The 23,334-nt window shown below is 50.6% G+C and overlaps 8 protein-coding genes across 8 annotated transcripts; 3 read left to right on the top strand and 5 right to left on the bottom strand.

Moving 5' to 3' along the window:
* Window positions 1–81: 81 nt before the first annotated feature.
* On the bottom strand, window positions 82–782 carry yjlB-0 (Uncharacterized protein; the record flags this gene model as incomplete). Its single annotated transcript, XM_037315385.1, has 4 exons — window positions 82–237; window positions 305–468; window positions 528–585; window positions 636–782. The coding sequence occupies 4 exons, from the start codon at window positions 780–782 to the stop codon at window positions 82–84; spliced, it is 525 nt and encodes a 174-aa protein (XP_037186277.1).
* A 4,213-nt stretch (window positions 783–4,995) lies between these two features.
* Window positions 4,996–5,562, bottom strand: CGCA056_v000123 (uncharacterized protein; the record flags this gene model as incomplete). The annotated part of the gene is made up of 1 exon (XM_037315384.1): window positions 4,996–5,562. The coding sequence occupies one exon, from the start codon at window positions 5,560–5,562 to the stop codon at window positions 4,996–4,998; it is 567 nt and encodes a 188-aa protein (XP_037186276.1).
* A 2,288-nt stretch (window positions 5,563–7,850) lies between these two features.
* orsB-1 (Decarboxylase orsB) lies at window positions 7,851–8,285 on the top strand (the record flags this gene model as incomplete). Its single annotated transcript, XM_037315383.1, has 1 exon — window positions 7,851–8,285. One exon carries the CDS (start codon window positions 7,851–7,853, stop codon window positions 8,283–8,285), a length of 435 nt encoding a protein of 144 aa, XP_037186275.1.
* Window positions 8,286–9,005: 720 nt separating this feature from the next.
* Window positions 9,006–11,246, bottom strand: stcW-0 (putative sterigmatocystin biosynthesis monooxygenase stcW; the record flags this gene model as incomplete). Its single annotated transcript, XM_037315382.1, has 8 exons — window positions 9,006–9,389; window positions 9,432–9,454; window positions 9,518–9,682; window positions 9,736–10,718; window positions 10,776–10,845; window positions 10,913–11,011; window positions 11,066–11,085; window positions 11,146–11,246. 8 exons carry the CDS (start codon window positions 11,244–11,246, stop codon window positions 9,006–9,008), a joined length of 1,845 nt encoding a protein of 614 aa, XP_037186274.1.
* A 548-nt stretch (window positions 11,247–11,794) lies between these two features.
* Window positions 11,795–13,141, bottom strand: fap1-6 (L-pipecolate oxidase; the record flags this gene model as incomplete). Its single annotated transcript, XM_037315381.1, has 2 exons — window positions 11,795–11,981; window positions 12,039–13,141. The coding sequence occupies 2 exons, from the start codon at window positions 13,139–13,141 to the stop codon at window positions 11,795–11,797; spliced, it is 1,290 nt and encodes a 429-aa protein (XP_037186273.1).
* A 590-nt stretch (window positions 13,142–13,731) lies between these two features.
* yeaW (Carnitine monooxygenase oxygenase subunit) lies at window positions 13,732–15,145 on the top strand (the record flags this gene model as incomplete). The annotated part of the gene is made up of 4 exons (XM_037315380.1): window positions 13,732–14,074; window positions 14,135–14,433; window positions 14,489–14,661; window positions 14,725–15,145. The coding sequence occupies 4 exons, from the start codon at window positions 13,732–13,734 to the stop codon at window positions 15,143–15,145; spliced, it is 1,236 nt and encodes a 411-aa protein (XP_037185269.1).
* An 80-nt stretch (window positions 15,146–15,225) lies between these two features.
* On the bottom strand, window positions 15,226–17,374 carry CGCA056_v000118 (uncharacterized protein; the record flags this gene model as incomplete). The annotated part of the gene is made up of 5 exons (XM_037315379.1): window positions 15,226–15,720; window positions 15,767–16,617; window positions 16,670–16,920; window positions 17,224–17,279; window positions 17,345–17,374. 5 exons carry the CDS (start codon window positions 17,372–17,374, stop codon window positions 15,226–15,228), a joined length of 1,683 nt encoding a protein of 560 aa, XP_037185270.1.
* A 1,891-nt stretch (window positions 17,375–19,265) lies between these two features.
* Window positions 19,266–20,623, top strand: htyB (Transaminase htyB; the record flags this gene model as incomplete). The annotated part of the gene is made up of 3 exons (XM_037315378.1): window positions 19,266–19,335; window positions 19,409–20,172; window positions 20,258–20,623. The coding sequence occupies 3 exons, from the start codon at window positions 19,266–19,268 to the stop codon at window positions 20,621–20,623; spliced, it is 1,200 nt and encodes a 399-aa protein (XP_037185990.1).
* Window positions 20,624–23,334: the final 2,711 nt, after the last annotated feature.

Raw genomic sequence — 23,334 nt, 5'->3', positions numbered from 1 at the left:
CATGGTGATAGAAGCTGGCCAAAAACGAGACTAGATTGAGAGGTCATGGCGGGGTGGTCATAGTCTTCAAATGAGTCTGATTCATAGCTTGGCAAGTATGTCCTTATTCCAAAGTTGAGTCAATGGACCGTTCCTTCCATACACCGGATCCTCTTCTGGCATCTCGACACTCTTGATGACGGTTTTGAACTCTCCTGCCGGCTTTTTTCCCATCTCGTTTCGCCACTTTGGGCAATCCTACAGACAGTCGGTTAGCACACCTTCTAGTAAACGAGGGTGACAGATATAAACTAGAGGAGCTCACCTGGGGATATACGCCGATGTATCGGTAGTCAGAGGAGCTTGCTAGCGAAGAATGCGCTGTTCCGGCTGGAAGAATGATGACGTCGCCAGTTTTCACGTCCACTTCCATCCCCTGACCGGTGTAGATCTTCCCGAGGAGCATCTTAGAATGTCCCTGGAATATTCCTACATATCACAGCGAGGTCAGAGCAGCTTGAAGGACCGCATGTTAGTTTCGCACTTACCATAGCATTCGTGGCTATTCGGGTGAAAATGACGGATGCCAATGTGTCCCCATGTGCCCTGTGCTGGTGAGACGTTGAACACAATTATCCACCAGGGTGCTCTCTTACCCTCTTCTCCCATCTGTTCCTTGTCAAAAAGTCCGTCACTGAAGCCTCATCCCTGGGTTCTGGGAGGACATCGCGATAGTGAAGCACCGGAAGACGGCTATTAGGAGCATCCTCGTTGGGGCTTAGGAAGTAGCACTGAACTGCCATTGTTTCAGACGGTGTCAATAAGGCCAGCAACGAGGAACTTGTGGGTTGCGAGTCCTTGCCTTTGGATATCGTCAACCGAGAAAGCTATCTAGACAGCTCCTCCTTCGGGGACAAGATAAGGTTGTTTCTTATCAGCTCAAAGGTGGTGTAGCCGGGATGTTCAGGCTAGAATTGCCGCTTTAGGCAATCAGCGCTATCATGAGAGGCGGGGTACGCAAGCCGTGAGGCGGGGAGTCCGGACCGTCCCCGCAGGATGGCAACTCCGGCCTGGCCGTCCCCACTTTACTCCGCGCGAGGTCTCTCTCAGCAGAAGAGCACTACCTCCACCAAAAGATGTGTAGTTCTTGGCATATCTGGGGTACAGGCAGAGGATGTGTTGGTCCTTAACGCCGAAAGGCCGGACGAACATGAATGCAAATGGCTAGAATGAGTTTTGGGAGATGAGTATATCATCTCTCGGGTGACTAGCATCGTTGGATGGCCCGCCGTGAAGGCAACCTGTTACGTTTGGCTCCTCGATACTCCACTAAGAGTTCAGAAAGCATCATGAGCACTGTCCCTCAGCGTGGAAGCGTTGACGATGACCCTGTGGAAAAGGGGGATGATCTCGGAAAGCCGATTACGCCCATCCAGAGCAATGGCCGTGGCACAACGGTCGAATATACATCCGACAATACACATGCACTCAGTGAAGTGGAAACAAACCTCAGGGCGATTGAAGAAGCTGTTGATGCCATTGGATTCGGAAAGTTCCAATGGCAGCTGGCCCTTTCTTGTGGATTTGGCTTCCTCGCGGACCAGGTCGGTACCCAGGCATTCGTCAAATGCAGACGCTAACACGGACGTAAATGCAGATGCTCCTCGTGTCAATCTCTCTCGTCGGACCCCAGCTCATTCCCGAGTTCGCGCCAAAACACTCCACTTTGCTCCCGGCGTCCAACTACGCTGGCTTGCTCATCGGCGCGGTTTTGATGGGCTTGCTTGCGGATAATATTGGGAGGAGGATAGTGTGGCAGCTGTCGATATTTGGCATCTCCTTTGCTACTAGGCTTGCTGCCTCTTCTCCTAACTGGGCGGCTATCAATGTGTGGGTTGCTATTTGTGGCTTTTTCGGAGGCGGAAACCGTGAGTCTCTGGGTACCGAGAAGCTGGGTCAAATTGGTTGATCCTGACAACATTGTTCTTCCCCACAGTGGCCATTGATCTTACCATCCTTGCCGAGAACATCCCTCAACGTTGGTCTTTTATGCTCGCTGGACTTGCGTGTGTTTGGGGATTGAGGAATGCTATCACCGGCATCTTCGGTAAGACTCGCTGATCATCCCGACATAGGGTCAAATTGGCACAAAAGCTGAATCCTAGTCTAGGATGGGCCCTTATTGTACCCTTCAGCTGCCCACAGGATGCAACACCAGAGACCTGTCCCAAGTCCTCAAATATGGGATGTCGATATCTCTACATTCTCTTGGGTGGTCTGTGTCTTGTGATATTCTGAGTACTTGGATGGTATCCAACAAGTGGCTGCGAAGTTGCAAATCCCTCGTGTTTACGGGTGCTGCGTGCGCGGCATTCGCAGGTGCCTTCACCTCCGTAAAGAACCCTGCTGAGAACCTATCGTTCTCATGTATGGTAAACTTCTGGCTGAATGCCATGTATGCTATCATCTACGCGTAAGTATAATTATTTCCCCATGAATAGCAGGATGCTGAGCTCTATCTAGGTACACCCCGCAAGCTCTCAACGTAGAGAACCGAGGTTTGGGCAACGGAATGCTCATGGCCATTGGGCGTCTTGCGTCACTTACTGCACCTTTCATTGCCACCTACTCCGATGTGACGACTTCGGCTCCTATATGGGTTGCATGCGCTTGCTTTGCGGCCATTGGGTCGATTGGGCTGGTTCTGCCGGTTGACACGGTGCCTTTCTGGAGTCCGTTTAGCATGCGAGTCGTTGCTTGCATAACTCTTGTGACTATGTTTTGCGACGGAGATATCTGATATCAACACTTTCATATGAAGATGAAAAAGGCAATTTCCATGTTTTTTAGGTTCTTCGGCGTCGTCATGCACGTAAAACGGGCCGACGATGCCACGTTCCAGAAGGAGCTTTGTGAGACTCGTATTAGCCTTTGCTCGAGCCAGACGGGAGTTGCCTCTGTCATCGACAGAGTTGACATTTGCGTTGAGCTCAGCCAGTGTTTCAGCAGCCTTTCTCTGAAAGATGATTGTCCCGGCGTGACTGAGAGCATAGTTTAGAGGTGTTCGACCCTCTTTACCGCGAATTTCCACGTCGGCTCCTTTCTTAATGAGTTTTGCTAGTCGGGCAGTGTTAGTTAGCTACCCGAGCAGTATTCCCTATGATTCGTGACTATAGAGAGAGCAATAGAAGTAGAAATAAGGATAACAATAAAAATAACGACGACGACGATAATAATAATAGATAGTAATAATAACGAAAGCGAGAACAGGAAATATAGTCACTTTAGAAATAGGCTACGAATTACCTACGTGTGGGTGTGTGTGGACACTGCCCGGATAGCTAAATAGCACTAATTACCCGACTAGCAAAACTTTTCTTGATACACTAAGGCAAAGCTTCACTAATTTGCCACCAAAAGTCGCCTCTCACTACGGTGTGAAGAGCAGATTGACTTGCAAGATGCCATCCGATTTGGGTCGACTGGGCGAGTCAAGGTTGATGCCGACGGAGTCAACCAGCACGCGCAAAACATCCATATTCGGCTGTTCACGCGATCAAGCCGGAATGAGAAGCGGCCGAATCAAGTACCCGCTACCCTTCTTATGTTCCGCGCACCACGCGGGGTCCTCCAATTTGGAGGCGATTTCCGAAGTCAGAAGATCGGCAAGGTTTGAAGCGTCGCTGCGAGAAATAACATCATGTACAATAGTTCTTTTGTCGTTGGTGAGCTTAGGACAGTCGATCTTCTTCCGCTCCTGCGCTGCGACCTCCGGGAACCTACAATCCCAGAGCTTGTGTGAATGAACATCTTTGGGGTTTGGAAAACGGCTATGAATACGTAGACTCTCTGGCGAAGCGCCATCATAGAGCTGCACTATTGTTTTCCGCAATAAAACTAGCTGTTTCGGCTTCCTCAGATATGTATCCTTGCTGAAGTTGGAGCGACTTTCGAGCATGCAGGAGGCGTTCAACGTTGAACTCCCTCCTGATGTGCGCAGCAGCCGTGATTGACTTGTCAATTGCCTCGGTTTTGCAGCCTGCAGTGTGAATGAGGAGCTCTGAGATATCAAAAATAGACCCCGAAGAAGATTGAGAACAGAAATGTGGTTGAGGCAGTCCGTGTTCAAAAGCTGGAACATATCCGTGGTCCGGCTTGTTGAACTTATTCATAAAGCCATCATGTACGAGGGACCTCATGGTGGTGCTAGCTCAATGTGGGCACAGCCATCCCAAGCAGAACCTTGGAATGAGGACGTCTCGATTTCTGCCCCTGCTTCTAACAGCAGCCTGGCAGTCTCGATTGTACTGGAGGCGCAGGTGCCCTACAATTGTGCTATGCTCCGGATGTCCTTCACGTTTACCATTGAGCTAAGGTAAACGACATCGGGGGCTTCGATCACAATGCCCGCGACATTTGTCTGCCTGTAGATTACCGCAAGGTGCAGTGCAGTCAGACCATCATTCGTAGTCTTTCAGGGGTCCGCACCTGCTTATAGCAACCTCACTGTGGTATTGGGAGAACGCGAGTGCCAAATGAAGAGCTGTAACTCCGTGTTAGCTTGGAAAGTTGAAATCGTTCTGGAGCTCGAGGATCGTGTCAAGGGTGATTATGCTCCTACTTGGCTGGGGTTGCATGGGGTTGAAATCTAAGGTCTGGAAACATTCACATATCCAGCTACTGGCAACGTGAAGGGATGTATTACGTAGTTTACAGTAACAAAGGTATTATCTTTTTATTATCCAAGTACCTAAGCTTATTCTACTGTAATTTTCTAAAGCGGTGTGTAAGTATACTCAGGTAAGCTGAGCATTTTAAGAAGAAAAAGAAACCACCTCCCATCCCCTCATAAAAGAAGGACAGATTACAGGATAAGAGACGTATAAGCTGGCTCAATCCTAAGCGATATGTCGCACCGTAACCTGAATAAACAGCTGGAGCACTCGCAATAGGATGTCTGGGCAAGACTTATAGAGGCCGTAAAAGCGGGATGCGTTCTGAAGTCACGTCTGATGTTCACAGAACGAGCTTTTCGTCGAGCTTGAATGCGTCAAAGCTGGGGATATCGTCGGCCGATGCGCCGGTCTCAACAAGCGAGGCAAGCTCCTCGGTGGCCTGACCAGCCTCGGCAATGGCGGTGTAGTTGTACTGGGTGCCGTCGGCGAGGTACAGGACGTCCGGCTGGGCGCAACCTTCGGTCTCCTCGCCATCGCGGGCGTCCAGTGTCGCACCGCGGATCAACTTTCTGTTGTTGAAACCGTAGCCCAGCCCGCCAAAGGGGCCATTGCCCAGGCAAATGTAGTCGCGGCCGGCGCTGTCCTGCTGCTGGCGGATGGAGCCGCAGTTGGGCCCGGCGTGGCCACGGGCCTGGATGTTCCAGTTGCCCGGGATGGCCCTGAACGAGCCGCTGGCGAAATAGGTACCCGCGTTGACGCTGCAACAAGTGTTGGGGTTCCAGCCACGGCAGATATACCCACCGCCGCTGGTGCTACAGCCGCCCGCATACTCTAGGTGCAGGTCGATGGCCGAGGCGGCGGTTGCGAAGAGGCCTGAGACAAGGCTGACAGTGGCGAAGACCTTCATTTTGGTAAAGATGGAGAGATGGATCTCAAAAATGAAGGTGTGCAGGTTGCTTGATGCCGGATTGGTTTCTTTGCTGGGAGGCAGAATATGTTGAGGTGGATGGAGATGAGTTCAAGAGCTTCTGCAAACAGAGACAGGAGCGAGCCTTTTATACATTTCCGGGAGACTTCCATTCCAGAGTTTTCGACATCCGGTCGTCGCCTCTCGTCCTTCCGCCCAGTCTCGTCTGCTGCTACTCTACTCTGCTGGCGTCTCGTGTAATCCATTGTTTCCGAAGCTTCAGGGATGAAAGCGAGGGTGGACGTGTGTGCCAGCCTCCTTTGAATGTGTAAGATGATGCACAATGTTTCAATATCATCAACACGATGTTGCAATGCGTTCCTTGGCGTAGGTCGCTAAGGCCGATCGCATTCATCGTCAGTCGGCGGAAGAAGACAACGTAAAGGTATCGTGGGTGCGGCCCGTGCCGCAGGATTACATTGCAACTGACTGGACGCCTCGGACTCAGGCACTCATCGTCTCTCGGCGGCAAAAGGCAGAGCAAAGCTATCGTGGGCCCGGCTCTTGGCGCAGGATTATGTTGCAGCTGAGGCCTCGGACTCAGGCACTTAGACCACACCACCCTCTCAGTTGAGAATAGCTCATGCCTTCCTCGGATCGCTTAGTCTAATTACACTCGAAGTCATTATCCCATCGAGTGCCAACTGACTACAGTACATCTACGTGAGGGGTAGCAGCAACTCAGGGGCCAGCCAAGACTTTTTTGACCCACCAAGAGTTTAGCTTGTTAGTAGCACCTAGGTGTATCTAGCCTAAGGTAGTGCTGGATAAGGGTACTAGGAGAGAGGGGATTTAAATTTTCTTTCTCATTATTCTTCGTACTAGAAATTGAATGATTACTTTATACTAACATTAATTACTGGTTCGTCTTTGGCGAACACACTTCTGGACTTCTCCTCACGAGCAGGGATCCCGAATAGACTGCTGAAGGTACCTGAAGACATGATTCAGGTACTCCTGAACCAAACACAAGCATTCAAACTCTGGAACAGAAAAACGAACGGCGGTCGAGGATCTCTGTGTATAACCTTGACTTTGCAGAGTTCTCCAAGCGGAGTCAGATGGCATTTAGGCAGCAGAGCGTGCGGCGCAGGCGCTTGTCCTTCGGTCGATCCAAAGATCCATGTAGTGGTTCTCGGCTCGCTTATCCCAAATGAGGTTGGACTCAGAACATCTCAACGTCACCAAATGGAGCCTTTTACCACATGCGATTTCTAATGATTGCATAAATCTTCTTATTGTAAAGGTAGGTCTTTTTGTGGGGTAGAAGCCGACGGCACTGAAGTCTACTTCCTCCCTTCTCCGGATATTGGAAAAGAAGCATGGCAGGACCCTGGTCCCTTTGCCTCTACGTGACTCTTACGTGTTTTCGGCAGACTTTAAGAAATAATATCAATTTGCTCTTGCTCTATGAAGTAAAAGGATTAGTGACGAGTTCTGGGTTGAACGAGAAATAAGGTCCTTGATCTTATACGGGCTGCGGAATGCTACAGATTTGGTAGTCACACAACTGGCTTCCCGAACATAAGTGCAGTAATCTCGTCGACAATTGCAAGAAAATGTGTGAGTCACAACTCGGTTCCCTGGGCCTCGTTAGATCTTCCTCTATCACAGCCACTTCCGTGGCAATGACCTTACTTACGCCCGATCGACATGGAGGGTAGAGCCTTGGTGCGGAGTCTTTCGCGTTGAAAGCACCAGAAGGAATAAAGTGGTGTTGAGGACCATCGTGTCGAAGCAAGGCACTAAATTATGAAAACCGCACCACTACGTGATTACGTGTTGAAAATACCGCGTGCCGGAAGCGCAAAATGCCGATAGTGTTCCGGCCGGGCCGTATGGCATCTTCCAAGCGTGAACTCAAACCCTCCACACCAGATCGCGATGGCATGCTGAACTTCGCTTTCGGATTCTAATGGTCAATCTTAATGCAGCCAGCCAGTTTGTTCAAATTTGAATATGATCTTGCTTGCGCACTCATTCGGTATGCCCATAATTGTTCTCGCCACATCGCCACATCGCCGTTCGGTGTTCCGTTGTTTGTAGCGACTCTCAAGTCGCCGGACCATTCGTTGCCATCGTCCCAGTGCGGTGGATTCAAATATTTAAGTAGTGGAAAAGCTCGCTATGACACCCAAGGACCGATACGAAGAAGGGCAGACGGAGCATTCACGTGTGATTGTCCTCGTAAAAAACATATAACGACTAACCTCCTTTTTGTACCAACCATGGCTTTTCATAACCAAGCTATTACTCTAGAGGGGCATGTCATTTTCCCTTCTTTGGGCAATGACTACCCATTTTACAAGAACATCTGGGACATCTATCCAGATCAACAGGCGAGAGCATGGGACCTTGGCTCTTTCCGTCTCTCCGATATGAAAGCTGGCGGGATTGCTTTCCAAATTCTATCCCATCTCCCCGGTGTGGCCACGAACCGGCCAGACTTGTGCCGACGCGCAAATGACGAGATGACGAAGGCCACTCCACAAACTCCTGATCGCTTTGCCGGCTTTGCTGCCCTCCCAATGGGCGTTCCGGACGACGCGGTCGCGGAACTCCGGCGTGCCGTCAACGAATTGGGGTTTGTGGGCGCGATGGTCGACAATCACCTGGAAGACATGACGCACTATGACGATAGTCGTTTCTGGCCCATTTTCTGAGCAGCGGAAGAGCTGGGCGTCCCGATCTACCTTCATCCTTCACCGCCAACCCCGGAAATCTTGAAATCGCGTTATCGCGGTAATTACTCAACTATGGCGGAAATTGGTCTCACGACGGCCTCGTGGGGCTGGCACGAAGATGTGGGCTTGCACATCCTGAAGCTCTACCTTGCTGGGGTGTTTGAAAGATTCCCCAGACTGAAGATTATCATTGGCCACATGGGAGAGCTTTTACCAATGATGCTTTCTCGAGTTGAGAGTATGCCAGCCTTTCGAGCCATGGCTGACAACGAATCGAAGTCCATCAAATATGTGTGGCAGGATAACGTATGGGTCACAACAAGTGGCATTTTCTGTGTTGACACATTCAAGATGATGCGACAGGTGACGAGGATTGAACACATTCTGTTCAGCGTCGATTATCCGTTTGAATCAAGCAGCAGTGGCAGAAGATTCCTTTCCGAACTTCTCACAACGAAGACGCTCACAGAGCAAGAGGTGGATATGATATCGAGAAAAAATGTCATACGTCTCTTAGGTCTACCCGAATCAGCCGGTATCAATCAGCAAGACTAGTCATATCAGAGTAACTCATTACCTGACACCACACTGAAGGTTCACTATGCATCACTACTTCGGCTAACTGCCTGCTCGTCATTCTCATTGCAAACGTATATGAACTGGTATTTTCATAGAGAAATCGATTTATTGCAGCTAGTATCAAACCCCCACAGCAATAGCTGGAACATAAGACTCTAAACCAGAACGCATCTCCTGCTCAGTAACGTCCGCGTCTTTCACGTCGGACTTGGTCAGATCGGCTCCATGGACCTCAGACTGCCCCACGATATGCTGACACTGAACTTCGGCGTCCACCACGTGAGCTAAGACACCCTTGGGCAAGGGATCAGCCTTACCCAGATAGAAGCTGAGGTCCGACGATCTTTCTGCAATGGTGGTCATTGTCTTTGAGTACTCCCTTTCATCAATGCCTATGGGATCCAACTCGGGTTTCTCGATCCAGGAGAATCCGTTGCCCCAGTATGCATAGCGGTTCCCATCACAGCGCCATTCGTAATCCTCCCAGCGGTCTTCGGCAAGTGACTGCATGTAGTGGAGTGAGCTTCCGCACCACAGAGCGCTTACCTTCCCGTCGATATCTTTCTTAACTGTGCGAGGCATTTAATTAGCTCAACGCTCTCATTAGCTCTGCCCTCGCCTGATGAACTCACACCAACTCCGACACGTTCCTGTCCAGACTGCCTGACGCATGAACTCTTGTGTGTGGTTGTCAAAGTCCGTTTGAGCATCGATACGTACGTCAAAAGACTTGATGCTTTGTCGGATCATCTTGGTGAGAATGCGAACGAAGTAGTCACCCGTAGCTTCGATTGGGCCTGGTACCAATAAGTAAATGCCAGGTCCGAATATGCAAAGGTTTTGTACTCACCCATGAGACTGCCATTGGAGATGGGCGTATTGGGACCCAGGAATATCATGTAGTTGGGAAATCCAGAAACACCCGTTCCGCAGTAAGAGGTGGGGTTCTCAGCCCAAATATCCTGTAGATTGTTGCCATTTCTGCCAATGATCGGGAAGCGCGGCGTGAAGGTGGTGTTGAAGCCGGTAGCAGCAATAAGAACGTCCACAGGATACTCAACTCCACCGGCGACTATGCCAGTAGCAGTGATCTTCTCAATGCCCTCAAATACGGGTTCAACATTTGGCTGTTGGAGTGTCAGAAGGTACTGCTCTCCCGGATTGATCCGCCGACAGCCCGCCTCGAACTTGGGAATCAGTCGCTCTTGAAGAGCCACGTCACGAATCAGAGATCTCATGCGGCTTTCAAATCGTTCCCGAAGGTCTCTCTGCTGCGGACTAGCTTTGAAGAAGGCGTCGAACATGCCATTGAAATGCGCTTCCAGCCGCTTCCGGTCTTCAAGGTATTCAGCATCGTTTTCTCGGAATCTGGTCTTCTCCGCTTCGTCGTACGAGTAGCTCGGTCGGTCGGCCTCCGGGAGGGCGACGGGAGGTGAGATCCAGGACGGTGTACGGATGAAGGCCGTGACTTTCGTTGCCGTCGGTTGTATCTGCGGCAGGAGTTGAACGGCGCTGGCCCCCGCACCGATGACGCCAATTCTCTTACCCTTGAGATCTATCGATGGGTCCCAATCGGCGGTGTGAAGAATTGGACCAACGAAGGTGTTAATGCCAGTGATATTCGGCATTTGGAGGTTATTGAGGATACCACCGGCATTGAATAAGACCTCCGCCTCATAGGTGGACCCATTCTCGACTTTGACAGTCCAAGTGCTGCTGACCTCGGACCACTGCGCGTTGGTGACCTTGGTGTTGAACTTGATGAACTTTTTCAGGTCAAAGTACTTAGCAACTCCATCGAGATAAGCCTTGATTTCTCGAGAAGATGCATAGCTAGACAAACGTTTCTCAGCATGAAGTCTCGGTTTCACTGGCGGGGCATACGCTTACAATTTTGACCAATCAGGGTTGGGTGCGAAGCTGTACTGATAGCAATGGCTAGGAACATCGCACGCGCATCCTTCAGTATTGATATAAAGTCAGACAAGAACGCTAGCACCGGAGATGAAGGATGTGCGATAGCTCACCTGGATACCTGTTTTCGAACCAAGTCCCCCCTAGTTCTGGGGACTTTTCCAGGATGTGAAAATCAACGTAATCTCCAAGGTACATTCGTAATTTGTAGGCTAACGTCCCATAATGTTAGTCTACCGGAAGGACTTTCATGAAGAATGCATTACCCATCAATATCCCTGATACTCTTATTTAGACGGTGTCAGTTGCATCATGACGTGACCCCAGCATTATTAGCAGAACTTACCCCGCGCCAATGATCACGGCACGTATGTGCCGATACGGAACTTTCCTGCGCTCTTGCGGCGGACCATGAGATGTGCCTCCATGTTGGGTGTTACCGTTCATGATATCTAGGTGTTTGGCTTCCGTGGGGATTTGACTGCGGCTGAGAAATCTCTGCTTTTCTAATGAGGCTTTGAATTTGGTCTGCTCTCTATGGTCATCGGATTGAGAACGACGACTTGGCTCGGTGTCTATCGTCTATCGTCTATCACTCACATGCATGGCATTCTCAACTTTGTTCTCTTATCTTACTCTTGATTGCAGCACTCCGAGTGGACAGGACTTATCTCCCGTAAGTGGGGACGGGGCGGCGTAGGCCGGAGGCGGACCGGGTGGATCCCGGCCGTGCGATAAGCCCTGGCCAACAGGACCTCTTCGCGGCATCGCCGACATCGAAGCTTTGAGGCCAGCGGCGCATATCAACGTCAACATGTCTTAGTCTTCTCACATAAGCTAAGTATTCTCGGAGCTGGCTGGATGGCTCTCAACGGAGCGCTTTTAACACCAAGACGTTCACGTAGTTCACAGGTGCTTTGTGAAGTCATATTCGACTTGTCTAGAACTGATCGGTTGTCATGGTCCGCGGAATCTATGTCTATATATAGCCAAATTTATAACTTCGACTGCTCAACGGGCGTCAACTTTCGCAAAGGCGGGCCGCCGCGACTACCATCTCCCAGCTTCAACTCCTGGCCTTCCGACGCACGCAACCTCCACTTGTGTCGAAGCTCTTGTGGTGCCTTCTCCTCGAAGCAGTCCGAAACGTACTTGCCCAAAACAGGCAAAAACTTAAAAGCGCTGAGCGTGACACGCGGTTAGCTATTGTCACCCATGGTATTATATGGGATCACTTACTGTCCCGCTCCTCCGGTAGCGAAGAAGACACCTTCAATAGACGGGTGATAATCCATGATGAAATCTCCCTCGGGAGTGTCAGAGTACCAGCACAAGCGCCGGTTGACCCAAGGCCGCGACGCAAACTCGGGCAACAGCTGCTTCACACCTTCCCTCAGACCTTCATCCGCGTCATCGGGGAGATATCCCGTCGCCGCATTACTGCCATCTCTCTTCGGCGTAGAAATGACCCTCTGAGAACCGTCCTCACCAACGGAAACCTCGGTCGCATACCCGTACCCATGACGGGCGAGCTTCAGGATGGGGTTCTTCCCTTTCGTAGGCGGGAAAATAAAGACGCCCGACTCGAAGTTTATCATGACAGGCATATCCTTCAACCTCTCAGCCTCTTCCTCCGTGAGCTGGATGAACCCAACAGGCTGTCCAGACGCAGAGCTGGCGTGAGAAATGGGAATAATCCGGTTCGTCCACGCTCCCGTCGCCAAGATAACCTTCTCCCCGAGAACCGGCGGGCCCTCAAGAACATTCACCCCAACAACCCTCCCCTCCTCAAATTTGAGCGACTTCACCGTTCCCCGTGCTCCCGCGACGAACTGCACTCCAAGCTGGCTACACTCCCCCGCCAACTGCGCAATAGCCCCCTTCGCATCAGCCCACCCGCCGCGACGGTTAATACACGCCTGCAGCCCCTCAAAGTCCGCCTTCGCACTCGGATAGTCCTTCAGCACGTCGTTCGCATCCGCGTAGTTAGTCAGCTCCACGCCGCTCTTCGCCGCGACCTCGCGCGACGCGTCCAGCCACCCGTTGCCCTTGCGGTCCGCGAGCATCACGAACCCGGACTCGTGGTAGTGGTCCGAGTACTGCGCGTTCCAGCCGGCGTACGCCTCGCGCGCCATCTGGGAGTAGACGGGGTCGGCGTAGTCGACGCGGATGATGCGCGAGATGTCGACGCTACTGCCGTCGGGGACGGGGGGCAGGAAGCGGTCGAGGACGGTGATGTGGAGGTAGCCGCGCTTCCGCAGCTCGAGGGCCGTGGAGAGGCCGAAGACGCCTGCGCCAACGATGACGATGGGCGCGTCTTTGGGGGTTCGTTTGGACGGCATTTTAGCTGGGTGTTGGCAGTCGTCTGGGGGTTCAATGAGGCAACGGAACGTGAGAGATGATGATGCAGTGTCGACTGGAGGGAGAGAACTGCAGAGACAACTACGCGTCGCTGATATTGATCCAGTTGAGGTCCGTGAGTGGGCGGTGAACGTCACGCATCAGCTGTTTTTGCCCCGTCATGGAAATCGCGAGAATTCCAACATTGACATGTCCACCGACTTCGGGGTCGTGTTGCTGCATTGTCCAATCGGTTTCTCTTCGATGTCGAGGGCGGACTGTCGCTGGCGTCAAAGTGGGCACGGAACACGGTCCGTCCCCACTTACGGGGACCTGCGGACGAGCCACCCCTCCCGGCAGGGATCCGGCATGCATGCCGAGACCACCTCGAGCTTCTTATCTCGAGGCCTGCAAACTTGCACAACTGGTATATAGCGAGATTCGCAAGAAGATGTTGCTTAGGATACTTTACCAGCTTGGCCCATAGAAACATACCCTGATCTCATCGCGTAACCGGCTCCATTGATTGCTCAATCCTTGCTTTACTCGTGAACGTTTGTCTTAGTATTTGACCAAATCAGACAGCATCAAGATGAACTGGCTCGGTCTAGGAAAGTCCACCGACACCCCCTCCTCAACTCCGTCAGAACCCCAGTCCGTCCGAGCCCTCCCCGCGTCATGGTACCGCTCACCGGGCATGTACGAGCTGGAGCGCCGCGCCATCTTCTCGAAGCGGTGGCTGCTCGTCTCGCACAAGGCGCGCTTCGTCGAGGCCGGTGACTTTGTGCAAATCACAGAGGCGGGGTTCAACTTCTTCCTGGTGAAGGACCGTAAGGGTGAGATTCGGGGACATCACAACGTCTGTCGGCACCGTGCGTATCCGCTTGTGGAGACGGACAGCGGGCATATGAGTGTGCTTGCGTGCAAGTATCATGGTATGTATAACCTATTAAACGCCGGGTCTGGTTCGTGTGCTGATACTAAATGCTTCTAAGCTTGGTCGTACGGGTTTGATGGGAAGCTGGCCAAGGCACCTAAGTACCAGGAGCTCCCATCCTTCGATAAGACGCAGAACAGTCTGTTCAAGGTCCACGTCCACGTAGACCAGCTGGGCTTCGTCTGGGTTAACCTGGATGCGTCGGAGAAGCCCGGTGTCTCTTGGGAAGAGTTCTTTACGCAGGTTGACGAACAGCCGCGGCTGCAGAACTTCAAGATGGATGATTACGCGTTTGATCATGCGTGGGAAATGCTTGGTGATTACAACTGGAAGACTTTGGCCGATAATTACAATGAGGTATGTGTGTTTCTGCATAACGACGCCAACGACGAGTCTGACAAGAACAATGCAGTGTTACCACTGTCCAACAGGGCATCCTGCCGTCGCCAGCACCACAGACCTGACCAAGTACTGGGTCGAGACGAGGGGCAACTGGATCCAGCACTGGAACGTGGACAAGCCGGATGTCCAGGGCTTGGGCATCTACAGCACGTTCTACTACCCCAACGCGTCCATGACTGTCACGTAAGCTCGTCCAATCCCAACCACTGACAATCGAGTATTAATACTGTTATCTTCGTACATCAGGCCAGATTTCATGTACATCATGCGCTGCGTCCCCGTCTCCGCCACCCAGACGAAGATGGAGTACGAGGTGTACCGCAACAAGAACTCGACGGAGGAAGAGTTCACCAGCATCTCCGAGTTCTTCAAGCAGGTTCTCCGCGAGGACAAGGACCTCTGCAACGGCGCGCAGAGGAACCTGAACGCGGGCATCTTTGTGAATGGGGAGCTTCACCCACGGGTGGAGAAGGGGCCGCTGTTCTTCCAGCAGGTGACCCGGGATCTCGTTGTAAGCCACAGGCAGAGGGAGGTGAATGATGGTGGTGAGATCTGGCCTGCCACGCCTCGGCACGAGGTCTCGAAGAAGACGGATGAGGATGTGTCTTTTTGCAAGGGGCTTGATTGTATTGCTAGTCCTGAGCGGATGGAAGGACTGGCTTGGTGATCGAACACTGGCAGCAAATTTCTCATTGAACTTCAAGATTGTTAATAACCTGCGTTTATACCAAGAATGAATTTGCATAGCTATGTCCCTAGATTCAACCAATCGTCAATCGCCCGTCCGTAGTCGTTCCCATCAAAGAACCTATTCGCCTGGTCTCCAAACGGCCCCACCCCTTCGAAGAAGATATCCTCAAATGACGGCCCGCCCGCCAAGTCACCCACCTGCGCATCGAGGCCCGCGTTCTGCGGCAGATCTACAGGCGGCGGATCTTCGTTGGGGGGCCACACGGCCGCTTCGCTCGGCATGGCCTTGTGTCCGGATATGCCCGCCGATCCCACGAGGTCGAACTCGGCAGCCCGGTCCTCGGCGGACAGCTCTGCAACGTCGGCCTTAAGCGTTGGCCCGAACATGGACTGGTCCCAGCCGGCATCGGGTCGGACTGCCTTGTCGTAGATGAGCAGGTCCCATAGAAGCTGGCTGTTGATTGAGAAGGACTGGCTCTGGGAGGATCCGTCTTGCTGGGCGGGTGATGGTCTTAAGACGATGCTGTCCTGAAGTCTTCTCAGGTTGTTGGCCTGCCTCGTGTCAGTTTGAACCCTGATAATACCGGCCTCGACTCACCATGTTGGCAACACAAGGCCATACAGCCGCCATCCTCCTCAAAAACCTCATACACTTCTCAAACCCCGTCTGCGCCTTCCCCCTCAGCAGATCATCCTGCACAAAGCTATGCTGCAAATGAATCGTCGCCACAATCACCACACAGTGCGCCAGCACGGGATCCGACACCTGCACGCCCTTCTTCTCCAGCACATCCACAAAGTAAATCACCCACCCGGCGTTGCGATTGATCGCCTCGAAGGACTGCTGCATGAAATACACGGGGATCGTCTGCCGGAAGCTGCGCAGGCGCATGGACAGCAGGAAGGGGTGGTTGAGCAGGCAGGGGATCGTCTCGTGCACGAACTGGATAAAGAGGAAGGGCATCCACCAGTGGCGCTGCGCCTGGATCGCCTCTGGGGAGTAGTCGCCGATGCGGTTACACGCGAAGCGGTACTTGGCGGACGCGCGGCAGTCGATGTCGTGGTGGGACTGCATGACGGTCGAGTAGTCGGAGCGCGAGTCCCAGGGCGGCGGAGCGTCGGGGGAGACGCGCGAGGCGGCGTAGGCGCGGGCGAGGCGCCAGGTGACGCTGAAGTGGGAGGCGAGGGTGGAGATGTTGTTGTCCGGGGCGGCGTCGTCGAGGTGGGAGAGGGAGGGGGAGGTGCAAGGGGCCAGGCTGAGGTTGTGGCTTGTGTTGTGGAGGGAGGCGGTAGCGGGGACGATACAGCCTTGCAGGTTTTGGAGGGCGGCGATGCCGCGGAGGCAGAGGTTGAGTTCGTGGGCGGTGCGCTGGTTGCGGGAGGGCGGGATGGAGTGGGAGAGGTGGGTTGCGATGCTCAGGTTGAGGCCTGATTGTGTGACGTTGCCGGCTGTGGTGTTGTTAGTACGCAGATGTGGAGGAGAGAAGATGGGGTTTCGTACTTGCAAAGTCGAACATGCTGAGTAGACATAGCGATTGTAAGGTTGAGAGCTCAACCCGTCCTTCGGTGACGCGTTCCATCACCATACGCCTGGCGGATCTCGCCTTGGTGTTGAGCTGCTGCTCGGCATCTACAGTCAGTGACCCGGGAGAAAACCTAAGCACCAATGCCTGTAATGAGAGGATCAGCTCCGGATCTCGAGTCGCAAGTGAAGTCAAGAAGCTCTCTTCGTGGAAGAGCGTGATGGGTTGGCTGTGACACCATGTTAGGTACAGGCGACCAATTTCATTGAGATGGGTTTCTGTCACGACAGATATGCTGCTGTTCGGAGCAGGTCAGCGAAGCATTCTTGTCACCGCGAATAATGAGGCAAAAATACCTGGGACTCTTATTTGGTGCAGGACGGCTTTCATGCCTGGAAACGGCGACTTCCGTCACTGTACTAGGCTTTGGTGATGGTATGGGGTTTGAGGATGATGGACGCCGAGGTTGAGGGTCAGGACTGCCAGAGAGTCAATACCGGATGGAAGGCGGAACGAGACTAAAGCATCTAACCTAAGATGTTGAATCAATCGATCCATCTTGTCTTCGAGGCTGTTCATTCGATGTTCCTGTGACATTAGAAGTCAGCCTTCCTTCTTCAATCCTGCCAAGCCAACCCTGGTAGTGTGCATACCATCTCTCTGTTGTGCTTCGTCTGATGCATGTCGACAACTTCGGCGGACGAATTGTACACGCATTGCTGACCAAGTCTCTCACAATATGAGCATATCGGCCTTTCTCCGGGACATTTCGACTTCTTCTTGCTAGTGCTCCATCGTCAGATCCGCGGCTATGAGGTGCGGGGAGATTGGCGGGTTGTCCGCACCGGCACGGCTCGCAGGCCTGACGCGCCCGCTTAGCATAACGAGCTTCGTCCATGGCAGTCGTTCAATGAGAGTGCTGTTGATGTATCTGTGAAGAATTAGATTTGATATGAAATTTCACATACGGCTGACTCACACAGGCTGCAAGCTACTGCTCTTGATTGATGCTGATCGTGACGGTCATTGTACCTCACGGCTCAGGCGGGCCAACGGGCATACGATGGCTCTTAGTGCAAGACACAGGATTAAGTATGCTTTCTCTTAATCAGATAAGTCGTTTTGTGTCTTATCAGTACAGCAACTTTCGCGGCCCTCCTGTTGGAGATTGGGAAGTCTGGGGTTGGGTTGGGCCGGTGTCCCCGCAATTTGCTGAAAAGATAAACGGCGGCCCGGGTGACGCATCCGCGCCGTGGGGAAGACCCACCGCTGGAGATAAGGCCTGGGCGTTGGAGACTCCCTTTCATTCTCACTAGGTATTTTACGACTACTCACCTACAGCCGCAGAGAATAAACACGGTTAAAGTGTAGTAAGTTGAGCTTGAGAAATAATGATGAGAATAGGTTCTAAAATCAAGGCGAGACCAGTGGGCCTCCCAGGTGCCAGCTGTCAGCCACTGAGTGCCACTACCAGAGCTGCCTCGCATGGCTTCGAACCTTCCACTGGATTTGGCCTCATCAACGACGCTTCTCCACTCTGAATGGATATCTTGACGCCACTGCAGCAGGCACCCAACCTGCCTTTATAACCTATTCCTCTGTCGCAAACCCTCAGCAAGAACCCAAGGGGCCGTGGCTTAATGGTAAAGCGCTCCCCCTCCAGAGTCTCAGTCCCGGAAGAGTTTAAAGGTAAGTATCCAGAGACCCTGCCGGGGGAAGAGATGGCGTGTTCGATTCACCCCGGCTCCATCACTTTTGTCACCGTCAGGCAGTCGATGATGTGCTTCCGGCGCCGGGCCGAGGCCCACTCGGCACCCGCTCGGACGGGCCGCTCCGACTCGATCGGGGACTGATACCACCTGATGTCTCCATTCGCAGGATTGAGAACACCAGGGCCCGTCGAAAGGTAGCTCCGGTTCATGCAGTTGATGAAAGCCAAGGTGCGGACTTCCACTGGGCTGAGTGAGCGTTCAATTAGACTGTCCTCGTGTGCCAAGAAAGGTCAGCTCACAGACTCCGGGAACATGAAGCTTTCAAAAATACTTACCTCAATATGGTTCATCTAATCTTTAATCCATCCCAAACACAGCAACAATAAAACAGCATCCTAACCCAAGAATGAAAATGACATCATGCCCGTTGGACCCCTTTTAACATGGCATTTGGAGAACTGCAGCAAACGCCTGAACATGGTGCTCCGGCAGACGGAGGCGGACAGGGATACCCCGCCGTCTCAGTCAGCTCTTTGGTGGTCGTTAGCCAATCAGAAGCCACTGAAAGGGCGCGGCTCACGCGAGAACCAGGCACCCCGCAGTCCCGAGATCGGCGCCCCTCCAAAATAATTCGGGCGGTGCGGAACACTTCCCTTGCTGCCCTGCACACGAATGACTCCCTCCCTACTGAAATTTCGGTGTGTCACGCAACGAGGAGCTCCATTCATCTCTCCACGATTCAAGCATCCTTACCGTCGAGACGCCTCCTCAGAGTCACTCAATTGACTTTCTGCACCTCCGCTGACACCCGCGATACCCTCCGAATCCCCTCCAAACCCCTCGAACAGACACAATCACCACCATGGCCGCCTTCCCGCCCCCTCCGGTCAACACCATTGACTGGTCCAACGTCGGCTTCAAGGTCCGCGAAGGTGAGTACCTCTCTCCTCCTTTTCGGTCAATCCCTCTTTTGGATAACCTCAGCTAACCTCTCTCCCTCTCCAGTCAACGGCCACATCGAGTCCACCTACTCCGTCTCGACCGGCCAATGGACGCCCCTCAAGTTCGTCGCGGACCCCTTCATGCGCATCCACGGCATGGCCCCGGCCCTCAACTACGGCCAGCAAGCCTACGAGGGCCTCAAGGCCTTCCGCGCGCCCGGTGACGCCACAATCAACGTCTTCCGCCCGGACAAGAACGCCCTGCGCCTCCAGCACTCCGCCGACGTCGTCTCCATGCCGCGCGTCCCCGAGGCCCTCTTCCTCGACGCCGTCAAGGCCGCCGTCTCCCTCAACGCCGGCTACGTCCCGCCCCACGAGACCGGCGCCGCCATGTACATCCGCCCCCAGCTGTACGGCTCCTCCGCCCAGCTCGGACTCAACCCGCCCGAGGAGTACATCTTCGCCGTCTTCGTGATCCCCACGGGCGTCTACCACGGCACCCACCCCGTCAACGCGCTCATCCTCGACGACTTTGACCGCGCCGCGCCGAACGGTACGGGACACGCCAAGGTCGGCGGCAACTACGCGCCCGTGCTGCGCTTCAGCGACCGCGCGCGCAACGAGGGCTACGGGATTACGCTGCACCTGGATAGCGTCAAGCACGAGGAGATTGACGAGTTCAGCACGAGCGGCTTCATCGGAGTCAAGAAGGACGGCGAGGATGTCACGCTTGTTGTGCCGGATTCCAAGTGCGTCATTGACAGTGTGACGAGCGACAGCATCCAGCACATTGCCCGCAGCTTCGGCTGGAAGGTTGAGAAGCGCGTCGTAAGTCTTTTCTTTACCTTTTGCGACTTTATACATGCCCATTATAGGAGCACTGAGCTAACCAACGACTCTTCACGCAACACAGATCAAATACAGCGAGCTCCCCACCTTCTCCGAAGTCATGGCTGCCGGCACCGCCGCCGCCCTGGTGCCGATCCGCTCCATCACGCGCCGCGTGGACCCGTCCTCGGCGCAGGCCCTCGCGGGCAAGCAGCACGAGCGCGTCAGCAGCGCCAAGGCGGGCGAGGAGACGGTGACGTACATCCCCGCGAGCCAGGAGGACGCGGGCGAGACCTGCCTCAAGCTGCTGTCGACGCTCAAGGGCATCCAGCTGGGCAAGCTCAAGGACGAGTTCGGCTGGAACGTGGCCGTCAGCCAGGCGGACGGCACGGCGGTCGTGGGGGAGCAGAAGACCAACGGCTCGGCGACGACCGTTGACCAGATGGACTAAAGAAGTGTGTGTCTCTGGTTAGGTGAGAGGAGGAGGGAGTTTGAGTCCGCTGCCTGGGGGCGTCGGCTGGACTGGCCCGGAACGGCATGGTCTGGGCTACGTCGGCGCCGGGGTGGCTTGAGTTAAGAGTAAAACAGTAAGAATGGGAAGACGCGCAGGAGAAGAAGGAGGGAAAAAGCAACGGTCTGGCAGAAAATCTTGTGCATTACCCGTGGTTGTGGGGGAGGCATGTCTGGCGTGTAGCCGGTTGTTTATATGGGGGGGATCAAATCTACCTAGCGCGAACACTCCAAAAAGCCATGAGTCTATCCACTTGGCGGTCTGACAATTTGCAGTGAAGTTTCGTCGAGGGGGACGAAGACTGACCGGAGACGGAAAAGTGGTGATGTTAGGGCCTGATCGGCTCAAAGTTGTAATACTGCTTTTCTGGTCAAACTAGCCTCTGTAGATACTAAAAAAACAAAATAGTCTAATTCTTTTAGGCAACTATACCTCTTTTAGTAAGAGATTTACATAGGGTGAGTTATATGTAGTCTAAGTAAAGTTATATAAAGTTATCCCTCTAGTTAAATATATATATCCCTTAGTAAGAGTTAAAAAAAGCCTCTAAAAAGCTGAAAAAATAAGCTTTTTTACTAACCTGTCTCTTCTAGCTATACTGCTTCTTAATATATTATTCTACTTAGATCTTACTAATATAATAAACCTTAAAGAAATCGCTAAATATTTAGCGCCCTATTAGCTAGGATTTTAGAGAAGCTATTTAATAAGAATAATAACGATAATAATATTAATAAGTATACTCTACTAAAAGTTTACTATTTTATTACTATTTAATAAGAGGTTAAAGTTATTATTATTATAGCTATAGATTTTTTAAATAGTATTAATAATTATTTGAAAAACCTATTTTAGTTAATAAAATTAAAGTTTAAAGCTTTTATTAATCAGCTAAAATAATAATATTTATTTATTAATATAAAGTACTTAATAATAAAATAAAAGTTATGAATTTTTATATATATTATTAGCTGTTAACATATAACATTCTTTTATAATAATAATAATAATAATAATATAAGTATGATAATAACGCTTAACTTACTTTAATACTCTATATAAAATAAACTAATAAAGATTAAGGTATTAAGCCTTAATTAAAATACTCTATTTATTATAACCTATAACTATAATATTGATTATGTAATACGTACAGTTACGTAAGCACTTTATGTAATTAGCAGTTTAGCAGGTTACGTTTCAGGTTATCTTTACCCTCACTTTTCTCTACTAGAGGAAACAACCTCCTAACTACAACAACCAGAGTCATCACAATACATCACTTCCCTTATTATTATCTATATAATTAAATGACTATAAATGCTTAAGATTATCACCTTTTATCATAATATAAGCCCATCTATAACCCTATACTATATAGGCGCCTATACCACGCCCCTGAATACGCTTATACCTGTGTTAACATTAGCTATTTAGTAATATAGCGAAATATAGCTTTATGCTTTTATATAATATAAAATACTATATTAAAGGTTTTCTATAAAGTTTTAATAGCTTTTTATACTTTCTATAAGTATTTTATAAAGTTATTATTATAGTTATATATATTAAGAGTTATTAAGGTTAGTTTAAAATATACTAGTTTAATAGCTATATTAAAGCTTTTAATAATATTTATATCTTAACATTTATTATTACTAATGACTAAAAGAGGTTTTATAATTAAAAAAGTTAGTTAATATAAAATATAACATACTCACATAGCAAGTCGGCCAACATAGCGAGTCAGCCACTTTTCCTACTTTCTACCTCTTTAACCTTTACACTAACTTTCCTCTACGTACAAACATACAATCCACCCCAATTGAAAGTCGCATTATCCTTACCCTCCAGGCTATCGAAAAAGACCTAAAAATATCTGTACGAAAAGCAGCCCAAACCTTTGAGGTCCCTCAAACAACACTCTAAGACCAACGCGCTAGATATATCGCATAACCTGAAAGATAACTAAATTTAATAAAGATAACTATAACAGAAGAGGAGGTAATTCTTAAACAAGTTATTAACCTAATTAATTAAGGGTTTCCTGTGTAATAAGAAGATATATAGGAAATAGCTAACTAACTTCTAAATATATGTGATAGGATATATATAGAACTTTAATAAGTAGAGAACTTTATATAATATATCCCCTAATTAAAAATATAATTTTAATATTAAATTAATTTTTAGAAGGTTTTAGCTAAAGATCTTATAATTGTATAAAGTTAGTTTATATTTATATAAAATATAATTATAAAGTATAGAATATTTAATAATAATATCTATAATTTTAATAAGATTAGGTTCTTAATAGGAATGCTATTATATATAAAGGTTATTATAATATCTAATTACAAAGAAAGGCTTTATATAAAGCAGCCTAATAATTAGAAATAGGTTTCTATTATTTAAGGTATATATATAGATAGCTAGGTGATACCTCTATATATTATTATAAAGGGTAAAAATTACCTCCTCTCTTAATATACTAATAGCTAATTTCTAGTTATATAATATAACGTGGTTCATCAGTCAGCCGGCCAGACCAGTCAGCCGGACGTTTTTTCCCACGTACACAACAACATCTAGTATTTCTCAACCACAACGCATTAAATTAACTATTAGTTGTCGCTATCAGAATCTCCTGA

The sequence above is a fragment of the Colletotrichum aenigma genome, assembly GCF_013390185.1.
Source record: "Colletotrichum aenigma strain Cg56 chromosome Unknown KSG_Cg56_contig01, whole genome shotgun sequence".
Lineage (NCBI taxonomy): Eukaryota > Fungi > Ascomycota > Sordariomycetes > Glomerellales > Glomerellaceae > Colletotrichum > Colletotrichum aenigma.
This window is presented reverse-complemented; position numbering and strand designations above follow the sequence as displayed.